Source organism: Leopardus geoffroyi, chromosome A2, assembly GCF_018350155.1.
Source record: "Leopardus geoffroyi isolate Oge1 chromosome A2, O.geoffroyi_Oge1_pat1.0, whole genome shotgun sequence".
NCBI classification, from domain to species: Eukaryota; Metazoa; Chordata; class Mammalia; order Carnivora; family Felidae; genus Leopardus; species Leopardus geoffroyi.
Genome location: NC_059331.1, coordinates 116,055,002 through 116,076,002, shown reverse-complemented (window position 1 = coordinate 116,076,002; position 21,001 = coordinate 116,055,002). Strand labels below are relative to the sequence as shown.

The 21,001-nt window shown below is 38.7% G+C and overlaps 1 protein-coding gene across 2 annotated transcripts in view; it reads right to left on the bottom strand.

Moving 5' to 3' along the window:
- CCDC126 (coiled-coil domain containing 126) overlaps positions 1 to 21,001 on the bottom strand; it is a 41,212-nt gene that overhangs the window by 11,640 nt on the left and 8,571 nt on the right. For both annotated transcript variants that reach the window (XM_045495088.1, XM_045495087.1), the window contains one exon: positions 12,180 to 12,567. In XM_045495088.1, coding sequence (XP_045351044.1) covers positions 12,180 to 12,417 — 238 coding nt within the window. In that variant the 5' untranslated portion in view covers positions 12,418 to 12,567. The remainder of the gene's footprint in view (positions 1 to 12,179; positions 12,568 to 21,001) is intronic.

The following is a 21,001-nucleotide window of genomic DNA, read 5'->3' as shown; positions in this document are numbered from 1 at the left end:
GGTGGAAGAAGTCTAGGTTCCCCATTTAGCCTCCACTGTCACCTGAGGGTGGTAAGCTCCCCATCACTGCTGAATGGAGGTGGAAGTTCCAGGTCCCCATGTACTCTGCATTGATAATGTGGTGGGGATGGCCTCCTTACCCCTGGGCAATAGTGAAAGTCCTGACTGTCCACTAAGACTCCTCTGACAACACCTCAGAGGGAAGGGGATGGGCACCTCATTACTGCATGTAATGAGGTATGGAAGTCCTGGCTCCCCATGTAGTCTCCACAGGTACCATGGGGGGAGGGAGGTATTGGATACCTTATTACAGTCTCACAAGGGTGAAGTGTAGGCTCCCCGTTTGGCCTTTGATCATGCAGGTGGTGGTGCAGCCACAATATTTTTATGTGATCTTTGGCTGAAGGAGAATAGTTATTGTCCAAAAGTTTTCTGTCTTGCCATACTGCCCCTTTCTTGGCTACAAGAGCAGGTGTCTGTTGGGGAGATTACTGACTTCTTCAGCTCCAAGTCTGGAATATATAAGGTTGAACACAACAAAACAAAACAGGGATCATACCACTGTGTCCTGAGGTCCCTAGCCAGTATTTTTCTCTTTCAGATTCTTATGTTTGTTTTATATAAAATGTCCAGGACTTTCAGTTGTACTTAAATGGGAATAGGGAAAGATGGATAGCATAGGAACAGGAAAAGGAGGGATCTCCATCTTCCCAAATTCCCCAGTTTAGGGACTTTTATTTAAATTGCTTTTCTTCAACTATAAAAGATATTCTCTAGAAGCTTATTATAGCACTGTTTTCATTCATTACTTACATGATAATTTACATATTTGAAAAACTGATTAAAGTTAAGAAATTTTAGGGGCGCCTAGGTGGCTCAGTTGGTGAAGCGTCCAACTTCGGCTCCAGTCATGATCTCACAGTTCATGAGTTTGAGCCCCGTGTCAGGCTCTGTGCTGACAAGCTTGGAGCCTGGAGCCTGGAGCCTGCTTTGGAGTCTGTGCTCCCTCTCTCTCTCTGTTCCTCCCCTGCTCATACTCTATCTCTCTTTCTCTCTCAAAAATAAATAAACATTAAAAAAAAATTTTAAATAGTTAAGAAATTTTAACTTGTGTTTCTAAAGGTTATTTTTTATAGACTTATATGGAAAAACAACTATTTGTTAACTTATTTTCAGAAAAGTATTTATTATTTATTTATTTGAGAGAGAGAGAAATAGAGAGAGAGAGCATGCAGGGGAGAGTGGGAGAGAGAAAGAGAGAGAGAGAGAGAGAGAGAGAGAGAGAGAGAGAGAGAGAGAGAAAATCCCAAGCAGGCTCCACACTTAGTGTAGAGCCCAACACAGGACTTGATCCCTTGACCCTGGGACCACTACCCAGCCAAAAAAAAGAGTCAGATGCTCAACCAACTGGGTCACCCAGGCACCCCTGCAGAAGAGCATTTAAATATCAACATTAAATTGTTCTCCAGTTCTTCCAAAATATTTTTGAAATCTAGTTTTTAAAAGTGTTCAACCACATTAGTAGACAGTAAAACCAAAACTCTTAAAAGAAAGCAGGGTTCATCTTTGGAAGGAAAAGTCTGTAGTGATAAAACAATAGTATTGCTATAGATTCAGAAACAGTTTAGGAAACAAAACAATGCCTCAAGTGCAAAGTGTTCTATGAACAGTCACTGGGAAGCTCAGACCAAGTATCCCCAATTCACTGTTCTAGGCAAACCTCAGAATCCAAAACATGTTACATGGGAAGAAAAAAAATTATATCAGAGAAGACTAAGAATATTGAGAAAAAGATCTAAAGCAGAGGAAATGGTTTTTTACAGGGAAAGCACAAATTACTGTTCAAAATTTACAGACAATGACCTATAAAGGTGAACTGATCTGCCTATGACCTTTGTGATAGTAACAATTCATTGGTGACTGGGATTAAAAAAAAAGCTTATGCTTATTTTCCCAACTGGGAAAAACAGGTTAAACAGTTCAAGGGGAGACTATTCAATAAATAAATAAAAAGTCTTCTAGCTTTTTTGTATAGCAATGAGAAGCTAAATGGTTTCTATAGATGGTTAAAGGTTCAAGTTCTCCAGAACTTGTAAAATTCTGATTTTATTTTAACTTAAATAAATATTTATATATTACTGCCATGTCAAATGAGTGGAGCAAAAGATGGAATTCAAATAATAAATCTGGAATAACTGGAATAATAAATCTGGAATAATGTGGAAAAAAGAATCTGCATCTCTTACTGCTTACACCAGAAATCTCAACTATATTATAGATGTAAATGTAAAAACAAAAACAAAACCCACCATAGTATATTAGAGTGTAAGCTTTGGGGCAAATATTTTAAGCATAAACCTAAACCATAAAAAAATGATTGACACAGGGCGCCTGGGTGGCGCAGTCAGTTGAGAATCTGACTCTTGTTTTCACCTCAGGTCATGATCCCAGGATTGTGGGACTGAGCCCAGCATCCTCTGTGCTGAACATGGAGCCTCCTTAAGATTCTCTCTCTCTCTCCCTCTGTATCTCTGTATCTCTTTAAAATTCACTGTATCTCTTTAAAATTAAAAAAAAAATTGTTTAATAAAAAATGACACACACTTTCTGCTACCCAAATTTTTAAACAATAATACCAAGTTATTAGGCAACTGAAAAACCAGAAGAAAAACATTTGCAACACATAATAACGGCATTAATGCCTTTACAAAGAATCAGTCACTTAAGAAATTTCCCAGCAGAAAAACTGGCAAAGGATATAAATGACTCACTCACACATACAAGAATTACAAATAGCCAACAATCCTTTACGCTCTACTGTAAACAAAGAAATGCAAAAGCAAACAACTAGAGATCATATAAAATTAAATAGAATTGGTAGAGAAACTGGCACTTTCACACTGTTGTGAAGGTCGCAGTAAGAATGTATACTGGTAGAGCCATTCTGAAGGACAATCTGACAAATGTCTATTAAATTTAACTTGCATATCCTTGACCAAAAAATTCCACATGTAAGGAATCTATTCTTCAGAAACATTTACACAAACATGAAATACACATTTATACTCACTACATATATGTCATACACATACAAACACACATACATTGTAGCATTGAATCAAACACAAAATAGGTTAGCAACAAATTATCCATCATTACAGAATAAGTGGGCAAGGAGTGAGGGCGGGCAGGTTAAGGAATATTTATAAAATGAAACAATATTAAGTCATTGTAAAGGATGAGACAGACCTATATGTAATAATATGGAAAGATATCCACAGTAATTAAGTGAAAACAGGTAAGCTGCAAACCAGTATCCACAGTACAATCCCATTTTTGCTCGAAATAAAATAATGTGCTAGATCATGTGTAAGCAAACTACAGCTGGTTGGCTGCCTGTCTTGGTAAATAGTTTCACCAGAACATAGCCATGCTCTGGAAATATTTACTATTTAGCCCTTTAAAGAAAAGTACACTTACCCCAATACGGAACAAATTAAATGACATTCTTTCTGCCCTTTTAACTTATCTATCTTGTATATTTCTGCACTATTTGAATGTTTATAATAAACATATATTTAGAATCAGAAATAAGTAAAAAAATATATCAGGGATTGGTTAAATATCACGTGGCCATTAATGACGTAGGTATATATTCATTGACATAAGTATTTCCACCATACATTAAATTTTAAAAGTTTATCAAATATCATGTGTAGCTAGGTCTGAACGTTGCTTTTAAAACTGAGTCGTGGGGCACGTGAGTGGCTCAGTCAGTTCAGTGTCCAACTCTTGATTTCTGCTCAGATCATGATCCCATGGGATTGAGCCCTGTGTTTAGTTCTGTGCTGAGCATACAGCCTATTTAAGATTCTCTCTCCCTCTCTCTCTCTCTCTCTCTCTCTCTCTTTCTCTCTCTCTCTCTCCCCCTCTCCCCAGCGTGTACTCACTTTTTCTCTCTAAAAAAAAAAATAATAAAATGGAAAAATAAATAAATACAATGAAAAAAAATATTTTTTGAAAACTCAAGTCATTACACACAGCTGGGCAGCATACCACAGATGGCTGCTACCTTTTAAAATATCACAGTTAGGGGCACCTGGGTGGCTCAGTTGGTGGGGCACCCAAAATTTTTTAGTATTTATTTATTTTTGAGAAAGAGAGAGAGAGAGAGAGAATACAGGGGAGGAGCAGAGAGAAGGGGTACAGAGGATCTGAAGTGGGCTCTGAGCTGACAGCAGTGAGCTGGATGTGGGGTTCGAACTAATGAAGCAAGAGACCATGAACTGAGCCGAAGTTGAATGCTCAACCGACTGAGCCACCCAGGTGCCCCAGGCATCCAACTCTTAATTTTGGCTCAGGCCACAATCTCATGGTTAATGGGTTCGAGCCCGTGTCGGGCTCCACACTGGCAGTGCAGAGCCTGCTTAGGATTCTCTCTCCCCACCCCTCTCTGCCTCTTCACAGCTCAGGCTCACATGTGCTCTTACTCTCTCTCAAAAATAATTTATATAGAGAGAGATCTATATATATATATAGAGAGAGAGAGAGAGAGATCAGTTATTTTGCTCAAGTACAAAAACTTTATTTTCAAGTATTTTTCTTCTTATTAAAAGATTTACTTTCTATCAGTGTCCTTGGACTAAGCAGTATGCAAAACAATGTAATTTTTGCATCTCTATCTGCCACAAGAACCTCCATCTCAGTATATACCAGCTCCTTCATCTCTAAGTCATCTAAATTTGATCCTCAAGAGCAAATGCAGGCTAACCTTCATCAACTCATAAGAACCATCATAAAGGTGTTTCTATAAAAATAGAAAGTGCCTAGGGCATTTCCAGATAAAGAAGGTAAACTGAAAAAAGGCAATTAACCTCTGCTGACTTTGGATGAAAGAGGACTTCAACCACCTCCGTTTTGACCTCAGTCTGGACTTGCTAATTGATTAAGTTCTTATTTCCAGCTTTTCTTAACTCAGGCTAACAATCTTGTGGGAAAAGCACCCTGTGATGGGAACCAAAACTACCCCCTCAAGTATAAGGACTGCCCTGAGCCAGCAAGATTCTGTGTGACTGACCCAAGACACTGATCAAGTAGACCTTTACTGCCCAACTGTACTACCCACCAACCCCTGTCCCACATTTTCCTTATAAAAACATGAGGCATTTTCAGCACTACGGAGACATTTGGGACACTAGTGCACTGGCTTCTCGATGTTGGCCTCACTAAAACAAATTCCTTTCTTATCTCACCACCACCCTTTTCTCTGCCTTTGGATTCTGTTAGCGGGGAGCCAAACTTGGTCTGTTGGGGACCCCTGGAACCAGGTGCTCTTGCACCCATGGGTCCTGGCTACATGGACACTCCACCAAAACAGTAACGGTGCTTTTTGCTCTCTTTTTCTTTCTTTCCTTCTTTAAGCATAAATCCACAAGGCCAAGGATAACAGAAGAGACCATAGCAACACAACTCCAGAAGCTAGAAAGCAAAGGGACAAGTGTTAACTGACTTAGAAGCTCTGAAAACTTTGATCTTAGAAGAAAAACTAAGAAACAATTCAATGTTGTCCACGGAACTCCACCCTTAAAATGTCCAGGAACTGTTGTTATAGTGGGTACCAGTGAAAATAGGGGTTAAAAAAGGGACTAAAACAGAAGAATTGGGTGAAAATTTATCTATGGAGACATTTGATTCCTAAATTATCTAGAACACTCCCCAACTGGGCAATAGCCCCTCACTCCCTGCAGAAAAGCTGAGGTTCATTTTCTGAAGCCAGTGAAACAGCTAAGGGCCTGAGTGCCACAGTGAAAACTGGGGGAGTAAATGAAAATTTACACAGTGAGTGCTGAGACTACCTGTCCTCCTCCAGGCTCTTCCTCTCATTCGGATCCCAGAACAGTTGAAGGCCTATACTCTCCAGCAAGATTGGAAGTCCTTCTCTAGGGAATCTGATCAGCTCAAGAAGAAAGACCTAAATACACCCATATTTGGGATACCGCAAAGAAACAGACAGTGATAATGTGTAATAGAGTTTGGCCGGACTTTGTCCCTAGTTCCTGGGAGGTAGCCTCTAAATGTTTGGAATTTTCTGAGCGATAAGACTGTCTTTGTTATTCATGATGTGCCCCTGGGACCCCACTGATAGTTTATATTAACAAAGTGACTCAGACTGGGCCCCTAGACAGTTTGTGCTAATGACATGACTCAGGATGGGGACTGGGCATGCCAGAAAGACCAAACTATGTAATTAGAGAGTCGTGGCTTTTCAGTAATGTCAGATGAGAGAGAGGGGCTGGAAAGTGAATTCAACCATCTGGCTAAATCCAATCAATCGTGTTTGCACAATAAAATCCCAATAAAAATCCTGGACACAAAGTTCAGGTGAATTTCCCTAGGTAACAATACTCTTAATATGATCATACACGAATGTGTCAAGAGAGTAATGCGGCCTGATTCCATGGGAAGAAGACAACAGAAACTTCGCCTCTGGAACCCTCTCAGACTTGCCCTATGTGTGTATCCCTTTTGCTGGTTCTGAGTTTCTTTTTGCTATAATAAAACTGTAAGTACAGTCCTTTCAGGGAGTTCCTTGGGCCAATCTAGTGAATTACCAAACCTGAAGGGGCAGTAGAACTGGTCAAAAATGAGTGTGGCCTGGGACATCCAAACTTGTGGCTAATATCTGAAGTGAAGGCAGTATTTTGGAGGATATGCCCTTAACCTGTGAAATTTGGCTTAATTCCAGGTAGTTCGTATCAGAAATCATTACAAATATTAAGGATGCTCCCAAGGAAATGTCCCAGCCAGATCATGCTATAGTGAATACCAACCAACAACTCAACACTTCCCATCAAACTTTAAGTGTCTCATTCTTTAAAAAAGCCTCAGGGGCACCTGATTGGCTCAGTTGGTAGAGCATGCAACTGGATCTCAGAGTTGTGAGTTCAAGTCCCGCATTAAGTATAGAGATTACTTAAAAAGCACAAAATCTTTAAAATAAATGAATGAATGGATAAATAAATAAATATTAAAAAGCCTTCATAGGCTAAAGATCACCAGACATGTTTGGATGAGACGTAAAAATATTTCAGAAAATGTATCATTGACAACATTTGAGAAATAAAAAAAGAGCTCTTAGAAATTAAAAATATGATGGGGCACCTGGGTAGCTCAGTTGGTTAAGTGTCCCACTCTTGGTTTCAGCTCAGGTCATGATCTCACAGTTCATGAGTTCGACCTCCACATCAGGCTCTTTGATGACGGCATGGAGCCTGCTTGGGATTCAGTCTCTCCCTTTTTCTGCCCCACCCCAGCTCACCCTCTCTCTCTAAATAAATAAACATTTAAAAAAAATTTTTTTAAGAAATTAAAAATATGAAAGAAAATAAAAAAGTCCATAAAGAGTTGAAAATAAAGATGAGTAAATATCTCAAAAAATAAAACAAAAAGACAAAGAGATGGAAAGTAGGACAGTAAATAAAGGAAAATTTGAGAACCAGTTCATAGGGCCCAAATGCTGAACAACAGAATTTCAGGAAGAATGAAAACAATGGGGAGGATGAAGTCAAATAGATAATTTAGGAAAAAATATCCCTAAACCGAAGGATGTAAGTTTCAGGATTTAAAGTGCCCACTGAAGCTTCCTTTTCCCTGTCTCCAAAATCATGGCAGGCAGAAATGAGGATGTTCTGAAGATTTTCATCTTCACTACTACCCAGAATTACTTTAGTAATTACTTCAGCGTTAGAACCCTGGGACCAGCCACTCATGTACAGCTGTCCTGAAATCAACAATTTTTTGGATGACAGGAACCAAACGTTCTTAGGGTGCCGCAATCCAACATCTAATGTCCTTTTCCAACACAACTGAGTTTGCTGACACAAAAGATAAAATGCTGGTTGTTTTCAAGCTGCAACCTAAAATAATTACCAGTCAGAATTTACAAAACAACATTCTTGTTTTATCTGTTAGAATCACCTATAAATTCCCTTTACCAAGCAAGCAGCAAGGCCAGTATTTGCACCAATGTTGTTAAAGGATCAGGAATGGAGAATTTTGATCCCAAATTTCAGAATCTTTTGTGTGATCTAGAAGCTAGGTTGGATATAGTTCTACGAAAATTAGACACTAATTTACCAAATTGAAATTTAAAAAGATGACACATTAAGTATCGTTACACAAACTGATGAGTTCCAGTTTGGGATAGAACAAGCACGTCATGGAAATAAGCAGATTATTGCAGAAAGAGCCAGTTACTTTAAAGAATTATTTGAAACAACTGCAAGAGTTGTGATTCATAAATAGATATATATCAAGCTTTTGATTAAAGCACTTTAGAATTTAAGTTTCACTAGATTTAGCTCCATCTTAAAATCATTACTTGATGGTTGTAAACAAAATATATCCTTCTTAAGTAGCAGGGTTTACTTAAGGTATATATTTAACATAGATACATCTTAGAAAACCAAACTTTAAAGAAAGTTAAATTCTGATCTCTAGTAAATGTTTTTCTCAAAACATAGTTACTCTTCTGCAAGTAGAGAAAAACAAAAGCCTAATACACTAACAGAAGTTTATCCATGTAAAGGCAGTATGTTCTTTTGAAAGAATGTTCATTTTATTCAAATTAGCATGTTGAAGTAATCCGAGATATAAAGTCTTAGTTTTATACTTGATTGATTATTCTTTGCTATATCTACAGAGAAGTTAAATAAGTGACCGTTTTTAGCAGTTACAAAAAAGTCTATTCTTTTCAAAATAAATATACACAAATTTTCTATTTGCTCCCAATATTATTTCAATAATACCATTTTTAATGAAGTGTTTGAAATGGTTTTAAACTTTTTTTGCAGCAATGATAAAATGTAAAATAAACCTTGTACTCTGACGGCATCAGTGGTAACTTGAATCAACACAGTAAATGAATGGATATGTAAACTATAACGGGTGATATCTATGTGGCATTAAGGTAACCTCCGTTGGGTAAAGAAATGAATCCACATTTAAAGGAAATTAGGCCGGGGTGCCTGGGTGGCTCAGTCGGTTGAGCGTCCAACTTCAGCTCAGGTAATGATCTCACACTCCATGAGTTCTAGCCCCACGTTGGGCTCTGTGCTGACAGCTCAGAGCCTGGAGCCTCCTTCAGATTCTGTGTCTCCCTCTCTCTGCCCCTCCCCTGCTCATGCTCTGTCTCTCTCTGTCTCAAAAAAAAAAAAAATTAATTAAAAAAAATAATAAAGGAAATTAGGCCAAGAGTAAAAATAAATGAAAGACTTTCTGTAACTTTTATTTTTAATTCTGACATTTATGAAATTTATATTTGTGAAGGAACTTGCAGGGTATCTGCATAAAGAAGTAATATATCATTTGGTAGAAAAAGGAAAAAATGGTACGGTAGGTATTAGAGTTATAGCAGTTGAAAAGTCTGAAAACATTTTGACTATATTGCTTAGGTACAATTATGATTACTTTAAGAACAAATGTATTTGTGGGGTCACCTAGGTGGCTCAGTCAGTTGAGTGTCCAACTTCAGCTCAGGTCATGATCTCACGGTTCGTGAGTTCAAGCCCTGCACTGGGCTCTGTGCTCACAGGTAAGAGCGTGGAGCCTGCTTTGAATTCTATGTCTCCCTCTCTCTCTGCACCCCACCCCCCACTCATGCTCTGGCTGTCTCTCTCTCTCTCACAAAAATTTAAAAATTTAAAAAAAAATTTTTAGAACCATGTATTTTGGTTTTAGGACTTTCATACCTTGGACAGTATATCCTTATTGGAAGTGGCTGACTTGGTGGAGACCTCTTGAGATGTTGTAGATGATGTGTAGCGACAAACAGAGCATGATCATTATCCTGAGTCACAAATGTTCCATCTCTTAGATATAGGTACTAGTAAAAAATAAACACGAAATTTGGGGGGAAAATAAATCAAGTCCAGCACATATGTGAAAGAAATCCAGACCCAGGGACGTCATTCTGAAAAATCTCAGAACAGCATTATGGGACTGTGATAGAGATCTCACAAACTTCCAAAAATAAGTCACATATAAAGGGTGAAGAATCAGGGGCACCTGGGTGGCTCAGTGGGTTAAGCGTCTGACTCTTGGTTTCAGCTCAGGTCATGACCTCACCATTCATGAGATCATGTCTCATGTCGGGCTCCACACTGGCAATGTGGGGACTGCTTGGTATTCTCTCTCTCCCTGTTTCTGTCCCTCCCCTGCTCATGTACACTCTCCCTCTCTAAAAATAAATAAATTTTAAAAGGTAAAAAAATCGGAGGGGCACCTGGGTGGCTCAGTGGTTAAGCATCAGACTTTAGCTCAGGTCATGATCTCACGGTTTGTCGGTTTGAGCCCCAAGTTGGGCTCTCTGCTGTCAGCTCAGAGCCTGGAGGCTGCTTTGGATTCTGTGTCTCCCTCTCTCTCTGTCCCTCCCCTCTCACACTCTGTCGTATCTCTCTCTGTCTCAAAAATAAATATTAAAAATAAAATAAATTAAAAAAAATTTTTTTTTAATTTTAAAGGATAAAGAATCAGAATAGCATTAAATTCTCAAAAAGAACACTGGAAGCTAAGGGGGCAGCGGGGGGAAGCCTTTAAAATCCAACAGAAAACTATTTCCAAACTAGGACTCTATACTTAGTCAAATTTTCAATTAAACATGAGAGTAGGGGGATAAAAAGACCTTTTCAGATATGCAAGGAATCAAAAACTTTGACCTTCCTCGTATCTTTCTGAGGAAACTACAAGAATCAGTTCCCCTAAAATGAGGGAGAAACAATAAAGAGGAAGCCACAGGATTCTAGGCAACAGGAGATCCAACACAAGAGAGAGGTAAAGGGATAATTATGTAGGAAGATCCTAGAATAATTTACCACCACACGCCTAGAGAAGAAATAGTCCAAACCAGAAATCAGAAGGCTCTAGGAAAGATTTCTTCAAGATAAATAATGTGATAAAATACCTTATGTGTCTGAATATACTGGGGGGAGACTTAACAACTGTGGGAGAGTTAGGGTAGAAAACTAGGCAAAGAAACAAAAATCAGTACTTACTAATTAATTCTAGAAGGGGGAAATACAGTTATATGTGAAAGGAAAAGTAATAATGTACTACATGGCTCAGTAATGAATACCACTAACACAGTCATAATAATGCAAACATTGAATATTGTTCTAACCAAAATTATGATGGGAAAATGGCAGGACTATAAGAACACGTGTGTGTGAAAACAGCCTGGGGTGGGTGGGATGCAATTTGGGTTGAAAAAGAAAGCTGAACCCTCACCCTGCACAGTGGGAAGTTAACAGATAATTTCTATAATTGAAAAGTCAAGAAGCAGCTCATAGAGCATGTTATTTAGAGGTATGGAGGTAATCACCAAATAAATCAGAAAAAATAACTTAAGATGGCTGGCTGTAAGGAATGGGAAGTTTGAGTACTGTTGGGGGTGGGAAAAACTGCCCTTTTTTATTACCAGACTCATAACACATTTTGATTCTTTAAATACATACATGTATAACTAAAAAAAACCCCACTGAAATAGAGAAAATGCCCACACACTCATATACAAAGTGTTCTATCTCTTCTCTCTCTCTTAAGTCTTAAAGGCAAGTGAGACTACGGCAGGCATACAAAACTTAAAACACAGCAGGAAAAAAACAAAACAAAACAAAACAAAACAAAACACACCACAGCAGGAAACCAGGATGTGAACAGGTGAATGGCAATAAACCATATTGAAGATACGGGCAAATGCTGCTTCTTAGGAGTTAATAGATGTTATACAATTGACGGTCTATACTGGCACAATCAAGAAAATGTAAATATGAACTAAGTGTTATAATAGTATTACAATTATGTACAAGATTTTTTTAGAGATACACATGGAAATATCTAGCAGTGGAATGTCACAATTTCTATAATTTAAGTGGTCTTCAAAAATTAGACAAAACAAATTGGTAAAATGTTAATAATTGTTAAATATAGGCAACAGATATATAGTATTTATCATAGTTTCTATTTGTCAGTATATCTGAAATTTTTCATAGTAAAAAGTCAAGAAAAATTTACTCTGTAAAGACCTATGCATGAAGTGATGAGTTAGATTTCCTTCCATAACTATCTTTAAATGGGAAGAAGTTGAAGAGGAGAAAACGAGGAATAGTCCATGGTTATCTTACCATATCCTGCCATAGAAGCGCCATTCTCAACATCCACTGCGTTCTTATTTTCCTCTGCTAGAGCTTTAACATATCTTTTGCTTAAATCTAGTATTTGTTCACGTAACTTGACACTGCTTTGATGTCTTGGTTGTTGAAAAGTATAGTGCAGTAACATCAATCCCCAAATGAGTCCGAATACAAGCAACAGTAAACTCAATTTCTGGGACATAGTTTTTCTTGAAATTGTAAAAATCATTTCTGATGAAGAAAACAGACTCAAATGAAGAGTGGTAACTGGACGTAAGCCACCAAACAATCAAGACTTTTGAAAGAAAAAAAAAATCTCCTCCTCTAATACTGTGTATTCTTCATCTTCAGCAAGGTTGCCTCCAACTCTCAATTAACTCTGTAAAATTGAAAAGAGAAAAGTTGATTAGTCTTAACCTATACCAGCAACAGAATAGACAATGATAGATTTAAGAGATTCTAAAAGGGGCGTCTAGGTAGCTCAGTCGGTTTAAGTGTCCAACTTCGGCTCAGATCATGATCTCCCAGTTTGTGGGTTGGAGCCCTGCATCAGGCTGACAGCTCAGACAGCCTGCTTCAGATTCTGAGTCTCCCTCTCTCTCTCTGCCCCTCCCCCAACTTGTACGCATGCTCTCTCACTCCCTCTCTCTCAAAAATAAACATTAAGAAAGGAAAAAGAAAATACTCCCTTAAAAAAAAAAAGGGAGATTCTATAAATCATCGTGATTTGAAACTACATCATTTCTCTGACAACTTTCTCCACCATTATGCAAGCTTTCAAGGCTTTTATCAGTTTCATTTACATTGCTCTTCAAAAATAGAAATAAATGTCCATTAATTGAAATGTCACCATGGTCACAAAATTCTCTGAATGACTTGTCATTTGTAACTAGAACTATGGACATATAATAAGATTTACAGTAGCCTATTCAAATATAGATTACCCAACTGTATAAAAGCTATTCCTCCTCCTCCTCCTCTTCCTTAAAAAAAAAAAAAAAAAGGCAGATACCAAAGTCAAAGTTAGAAAATGTGGAAAGGTGAGGGGCGCCTGGGTGGCTCAGTGGGTTGAGTGTCTGACTGCAGCTCAGGTCATAATCTCGCAGTTTGTGAGTTCCAGCCCTGCATCAGGCTCTGTGCTGACAGCTAAGAGCCTGGAGCCTGCTTCGGATTCTGTGTCCCACTTTCTCTGCCCCTTCCCCACTCATGCTCTGTCTCTCTCTGTCTCTCAAAGATGAATAGACGTTTAAAAAAAAAAAAAAAAGAATTAAAAAAAAAGAAAAAGAAAATGAGGAAAGGTGAAACCCACAAGAATATGACAATATTTGGAAATGTCACTAGAAAATATTACTAATGGCAAGGAGATCATCCTGAGCATCCAACCTAAGATGAAAAATAAGTTACCATTTCTAAGTTTCTACTTCTAAATTAATGCCAGGCATAATGACAAGTGCTAAAACAGGTTCGAAAATTTACCTATGTTTCCAAATCTGCAATTTTAAATTTTAAATGCTGCAGGAATATACTTTTATAATTTAAAGAAAAATTGAAAGGTTATATATACTTCAATTTTTTTTTTCAAGAGAGAAAATCCCAAGCAGACTCCACACCATCAGCGTGGAGCTCTACGTGGAGCTCAAACTCACAAACTAGGAGAATGTGCCCTGACCCAAAATCAAGAGTTGGACACTTAAAGGACTGAGCCACCCAAGTGCCCTTGTACTTCAATTAAAAAAAAAAAAAAAAAAAAGGTGACAATCATGGAATGTAGAAAGACCTGGAGAGTAATAATGTGTATGAATCACCAAAGTGTCCAGCAAAGAAAACTCTTCAATTATAGCTAATGGAATAAAATTCTTTACATAGAAATACATCTGGAGTCACAGCTTAATGAAAATAATCCTTAAGAACTTTTTTAACTTTCAGCAGTATGGGCAAATAAAACCTACCTACTTTAATCCACTTAAATAGGGTCTACTCACATAGGTGAACTAATAAAATCTAGTTTGAGGGTAAGACTAGAATTCAGTAGGGGCGCCTGGGTGGCGCAGTCGGTTAAGCGTCCGACTTCAGCCAGGTCACGATCTCGCAGTCCGTGAGTTCGAGCCCCGCGTCAGGCTCTGGGCTGATGGCTCAGAGCCTGGAGCCTGTTTCCGATTCTGTGTCTCCCTCTCTCTCTGCCCCTCCCCCGTTCATGCTCTGTCTCTCTCTGTCCCAAAAATAAATAAACGTTGAAAAAAAAATTAAAAAAAAAAAGAAAAAAAAGACTAGAATTCAGTAAAGGTAAACTCTGCAGAGCATTTAATTACTTTTGACAGATGTTTACTGAGCCAACACACATCTTAGGCACTATGGCTCTGCCCTAAAATCTTGCTTTCCAGCACAGGTGCTTTCAAAACTTTTTTTAAATAATAAAAATAAAGAATATCTTTTAATCTTATGTAAAAAATACAAATACAAAACTCTGTCTCTAGATGTGAGTGTGTTCAGATATGTGTAAAGAGGGGTCTTCTACCCTGGCAATCAACCTGTCCAGTTCAGAAAACTTCCACTGTTTCTTCCTCCTACCCTGCCACCCAGTCCCTGATATACGTCTAATAAATTCTGGGCCTCCAAAGTTTGCCGAACACCCATCTACTCTTGTTGAAATGTGCCCATCCTGCCAAACCTCACTACAAGCATCACTACACCACTCACTGGGCATACTAATTACTATAAGAAAGTAAAAACCGCATTAAAAATTAGAAATTGATTCCTTTTCAAATTTTCTTCTATTTCTGCCTATTTCTTTAGTTATCATACAAAGAATAAATAAATCTCTTCAGATCTTACTGAAACATCACTATTAATATCAATACTGGATTACTAAACATTGCTTAGCAAAGTCAAGTAAATGTAACCCTATGTTTTTTCTACAGAAATTTTACATTTGAGATTAGAAAGTGGAAGTTCTGGATTCCCCAGCAAAATTTTAAAAGAATATTCTTCACACGTCTATTAAATATATTATTCCTTAGAGATTTTTCTTCACTGGTTCGGATGTCCTTTTTAAGTCTGATCTGTGTGCCACGTTATCTGACCCACCACCAGCAGAGGACCAAGCAGGTCCTTCTGAAGCAGTCACAATAGGGTTCTAAAGATGGCATGGTAACAAAATCAGAAAAGTGACATCACTGGAGAATTAAGAGCATAGACTCCTACGTATTTTGGCAAATGAAGGTTAAAATGACAGCCTGGAAAGTTTCAGGTCACTATACATCTCTAAGGCCAAAACGGAAGATACCCAAATCCAGAGGCAAAGAGGGTACTTCAGTTAAATAACAGCAACAGCCTTGCTACAATCACTTACTTTGTACCAGATTCTGCTCTAACTAAATTTTCACAACTCCTACACTAAGAATGTTTTCACTTAGCAGGTGAAAAAAACTGAGGCAAAGAGAAGTTAAATAATTTGTCCAAGGTCATACAACTGGATAGAGATAAGATGGTAGAGATAAGATTCAAAGCTCAGGCTCTGAACCTCTGCCCCTCTTTTGCAGGAATGGCAATAAAATAGTAACAGCAGAAACTGCAGCCATGAACAACTACTGAGTTCTTATAAAATAAATACTTCACAAGGGCTATTTCATTCATTATCTGCAATAACCTCAAAAGAAAGTTGTTATTCTCCCATTAAAGATGATCACATTAAAGCTTAGAGAGGTGGTTAACCTAAGATTTTTACACAGGCAACTCACCTTGCCTGAACTTTGGCAAGAGCTCCAAGGTCAGAATGTATACCTCCATTCGGGGTCTGTCCTTTCCTTTAAAAGAGGTCCTTAAACTCAGCCCTATTAGAACTCCTAAGTTTTACGGAACTCCAGTAAAATGACAAATCACAGGACTGTAAAAACATTAGGCAGAGAACAGGAGATTGGCAGAGGAAGGAGGGGTTGAAAGTCAAACACAGGGAGCCTAATCTCTAAGAGATAAAGTCCTTCCGATTAGGTACAAGCTGAACAATGAAAGCTGCACACCACCACGAACTTTGACTAAAGGATGAGTGGCAGTACCAACACCAGACACAGAGAGAAAACACACTGATGGTGGACAAGACAGAACATTAGCTAAGGAGAATATGCCCCCAAAGTAATAAATCCCAAAGAAAAAGAAAACCTAGTCTAAACCTAGTGTTTCTCAGTGTGGCAGGCCCAAAGACAAATAAAGAGCCCCTTATTCCTCCATATTAACTGTATACCATCTGACTATTAAATTCAGAGAAGCCTACTAGGAAGGTCTTCATAGCCTTGACTCTCCTTAGAAGGTGTCTGGCTCATTACTGCCCTCAACAAAATTAAAGCACACCATCTCAGAGGGAAGTCAAGAAGCTGTATAGGGACTACTATACTAAATTCTTCATATGCTTTATAACTTGCTTGTGTTTGTTACGTGTTTTTCTTTCTTTAAGTTTATTTATTTATTTGAGAGAATGAGAGTGAAGGAGAGGCAGAGGGAGAGGGAGAGAGAGAATCCCTAGCAGGCTCTGCACTGTCAGCACAGAGCCCGATATGGGGCTCAAACCCAAGAACCGTGAGATCATGACCTGAGCCAAAGTCAGATGCATAACATGCATAACTGACTTGGCCACTGAAGCGCCCCTGTTACACATTTCTCTATCTTGATAAGAAGTTAAACATTTAACATAAAAAGGGTTTGTTTTTGAGAACCGCAAAGAGGTGAGAAGTTAGGAACTGTTAATCCCACTGGACACTAGGGAACTAAAGAAGGACACCAAGGAGTGTGGGAGCTACTAGGGAAAAAAGACACCCTGGAGCCTTCTCCAAGTAAAAAAGATGGCTGGGAGCCAGCTTATACCTGACAAACTGACAAATGGCTGAGTAGTTCAAAGGCACAAGAGGATTCTCTGAAACTAGCCAAGAAGGCCTGAAAGCTATTCTAAGAGTTCATTTCCATAAGTAATTCCAAGCAAGCCCAGCAGAGGTGACTAAGATTCCCAAAAGGATACAATTATGCCTTTGGTCTCTCCTCAGTATGCTATACATTAAAAGCACCTGGAGAGTTTTAAAAATATCCCCATGCCAGGTCACACCCCACACCAATTAAATTAGAATGTCTAGGAGGTGGGAACCACACATCCATTTTTGTTTTTTAAAGAGCCCTAAATTATTCCAATGTGCATCAAAGTCTGGGAACCACTCTCCAAATCTCAAGTTTCTTCATGAAGCAGCAATGAGAGCTACACTCATTGTAGCTCTAGGACCACTCATTGTAGGACCACTAAATTCAATGTTACAAGTCAGTTCATCAGGTGTAACAGAGGCTGCTTACTTGGACCTACCTATAATGATCCTAAAGAGGAAGGGGTAAGGGGGAGAAAAAACAGGTATCTTTGTTGTAACCCAAGTCACTCCTGCCAGGGCAAGCTAAGTCCTATATTTACTAGGCGAGGCAGAGGTGGACTGAAGAGAAAATAACTTCTATCAGTACCACTTTAGTCCCTATGATCAACAGGAATATACTGTTCTGTTCTCTGAAAGATATTTTTTGTGATGCCATATAGAAAGAAAAAAGCAGACAAGAAGACTTTAGTTGTTTCGCAACTAAAGGTAATTTACTTTAGTAGTTCTAAAGAGAAATTATTCTTAGACTCAATCTTCAGGAAAGAAAAAGGAAAAAAAGGGAAGGGTTTAAGATCTCCTGTCTGGGCAATGTTCAAAGCTGCAAGTGACTAAGGAACTTGCATTCTGAACATCCCCTATGTTTCTCTAGGTTTCACATAAGGATCCAGCTCCTGGAAGGCCACCTAAGTCACGATGGAGATAATTACTAGACCTAAAAGGCCTACATTGTCACTAAGAACCTATGGCTACCATCTAGCACAGTATTTATTAGAGTCCTTTCTCAACCAAAATAGTATATACTCTAAAAACTTTGAATCCCAAATTCTAGGCCACCATATTAACTGTCTACCAATGACTAAAAAGTCAAATGTCATATTTGGCCCAAATAGTTTTTAAAGGAAAAAAAAAAAAAAAATCATCACCTTCATCATTATTTTGACCTAAGACAGACTCAATATTTTTAGTATTCCCAGGGGAAAGTTCTTGCCCCACTGCAGAAATTACAAAAGGCCCAAAAGCAGAAGAATGAAGGAGAGGAGACATATTTAAAATGAAATCTCTGTAGAGCACTGTATATGAAGAGGAAGCACAGTGTGGTCCAGATATCACCTCTCCAACTAGATTCCTGCAGCTCTTTCTCGAGTGGGTTCCCAGATTCCTCTCCAACCCCACTTCAGGCCACTGTCCTCAGAGCAGCCAAAATGTTCTTTTAAAAACAAGTCATGACTTGAATAGTCACAATTTGAATGGTTCTCAAAGGAGATATGCAAATGAACAATAAGCACATGGAAAGATGCCCAAATCTCTAATCACTAAGGAAATGCAAATTAAAACCACAATCAGAGGGGCGCCTGGGTGGCGCAGTCGGTTAAGCGTCCGACTTCAGCCAGGTCACGATCTCGCGGTCCGTGAGTTCGAGCCCCGCGTCGGGCTCTGGGCTGATGGCTCAGAGCCTGGAGCCTGTTTCCGATTCTGTGTCTCCCTCTCTCTCTGCCCCTCCCCCGTTCATGCTCTGTCTCTCTCTGTCCCAAAAATAAATAAACGTTAAAAAAAAATTAAAAAAAATAAAATAAAATAAAAAAATAAAAAAAAATAAAACCACAATCAGATACCACTTCATACCCATTATTAAGATTATATGAAAGGCATCAGAGTATACCACCCCAAAATATGCCACATTGGTTTAAGGATTATTTTGAAGTGAAGATGACTAAGAAACAGCAGATGCAGGAAGGGTTCCATGCCCTTCACTCCCCCTTTCTTCCTAAAAGCAAGACATGGATTTCCCACCAGAAATGTGAGAACATTCTTACCAAGGGAGACAGGGAGTTGAGGCTGAGATGAATCTGTACACACACATCTTAGGCAACCCTTGTCTTCAGTTAGTTTCCCCCATATATTTACCTTCTCACAATTTACTACTTCTAGAAACTAAAACTCCTTTTCCTTTGTCTTGTCAGATCTCCACAATTTATGGTTCTTTGGCTAAATGATACATAAGCTCTCTCAGGCCTAACCGCTTCTTTAGAGTTTTCATTTCATTTCTGTGATGCTCTCATTTGCATATGAAATAAACCTTTTCTTCCTGTTAATCTGTCTTTTGTCAGTTTAATTTGCAGAGCCCTGGATACTGAACCTAAGAAGGTAGGGTAAAAAGAGTTTTCTTTCCCTATAACTATTACTAAAACACACACACACACACACACACACACACACACACACACACACACAAACGTTAGTAGCTGTGGAGAAATTGGAACCCTTGTGCACTGCTAGCGGGAATGAAAAATGGTGCAGCCACTGTGGGAAACAGTGTGTCAGTTCCTCAAAAAAATTAAACACAAAATTACCATATAAGCCAGCAATACCACTTCTGGGGATAATCACAAAAGATTTGAAAGCAGGGACTCATAGATACCCGTGCACCTATGTTCACTGTAGCATTATTCGACAATAGCCAAGAGGTGGAAATAACGCAAGTATTCAACAAATGAACAAATAAACAAAATGTGGTATATACAATGGAATAGTACTCAGATTTAAATGGGAATAAAATTCTGATACAAGCTTCAACATGGATGAACCTTCAAGACATCATAGGAAGGGGCACCTGGCTGGCTCAGTGGGTGGAGCATACGACTCTTGGTCATGAGTTCAAGCCCTGCATTGGGCATGGAGCCTACTTTTAAAAAATAATAATAATAAAAATTAAAAAATAAGTTAATAAACCAGACACAAAGGACAAATATTGCATGATTTCACTTATGATAGGTACTTAGAACAGTTAGATACATAGAAACAGAAAGTAGAATGGTAGTTAACAGAGGCTGAGGGAAAGGAGGAGGGTGGATAGGAGAATGGAGAGTTATGGTTTAAAGTTTAAGGTATAGGGGCGCCTGGGTGGTTCAGTCGGTTAGCGTCAGACTTCAGCTGGGATCATGATCTTGCGGTTTGTGAGTTCGAGCCCCGCATCGGGCTCTGTGCTGTCAGTTCGGAGCCTGGATCCTGCTTCGGATTCTGTGTCTCTCCCTCTCTCTGCCCCTCCCATGCTCGTGCTCTGTTTCTTGCTCTTTCAATAATAAATAAACATTAAAAAAATCTTTTTTAAATAAATAAAGTTTAAAGTATAGAGTTTTACTTTGGGATGATGAAAAAGTTCTGGAGATGTATAATGGTGATGGTTGCACAACAGTGTGAATGCATTCGATGCCCCCGAACTGTACACCTAAAAACGGTACATTTCATGTTACATATTTTTTAACACACACACACACACACACACACACACACACAAAATCGTATCACATCACTCCCGTTTAAAACCCCTTCAACAATTTCCCACTGCACTTAGAATAAAATTAAAACTCTTTACATCAGGCCACAAGGCCCTGCAAAATCTGACTTCTGCCCTTATCTCTTGTGTACTAATCGCACACCACTTCCACCTTGCCCACTGTGCTACAGTCACACTAGGCAAGACTAACCAAATTCTTTCTAACCTCAGGGTCTATATACAACTACTCTTCACCTGCTTGGAATGCTCTCCCAGCCAGCTTGTTCCTTTTCATCTTTCAGTATTTAGCTCAAATGTCGCCTCTTCAAAAAGTAACACTCCCACTCCTGCCCCACCTCCAGCCTCAAGGTACGCCATATGAAACTACATATTCTATCTTTAAAACCTTGAGCAAGTTA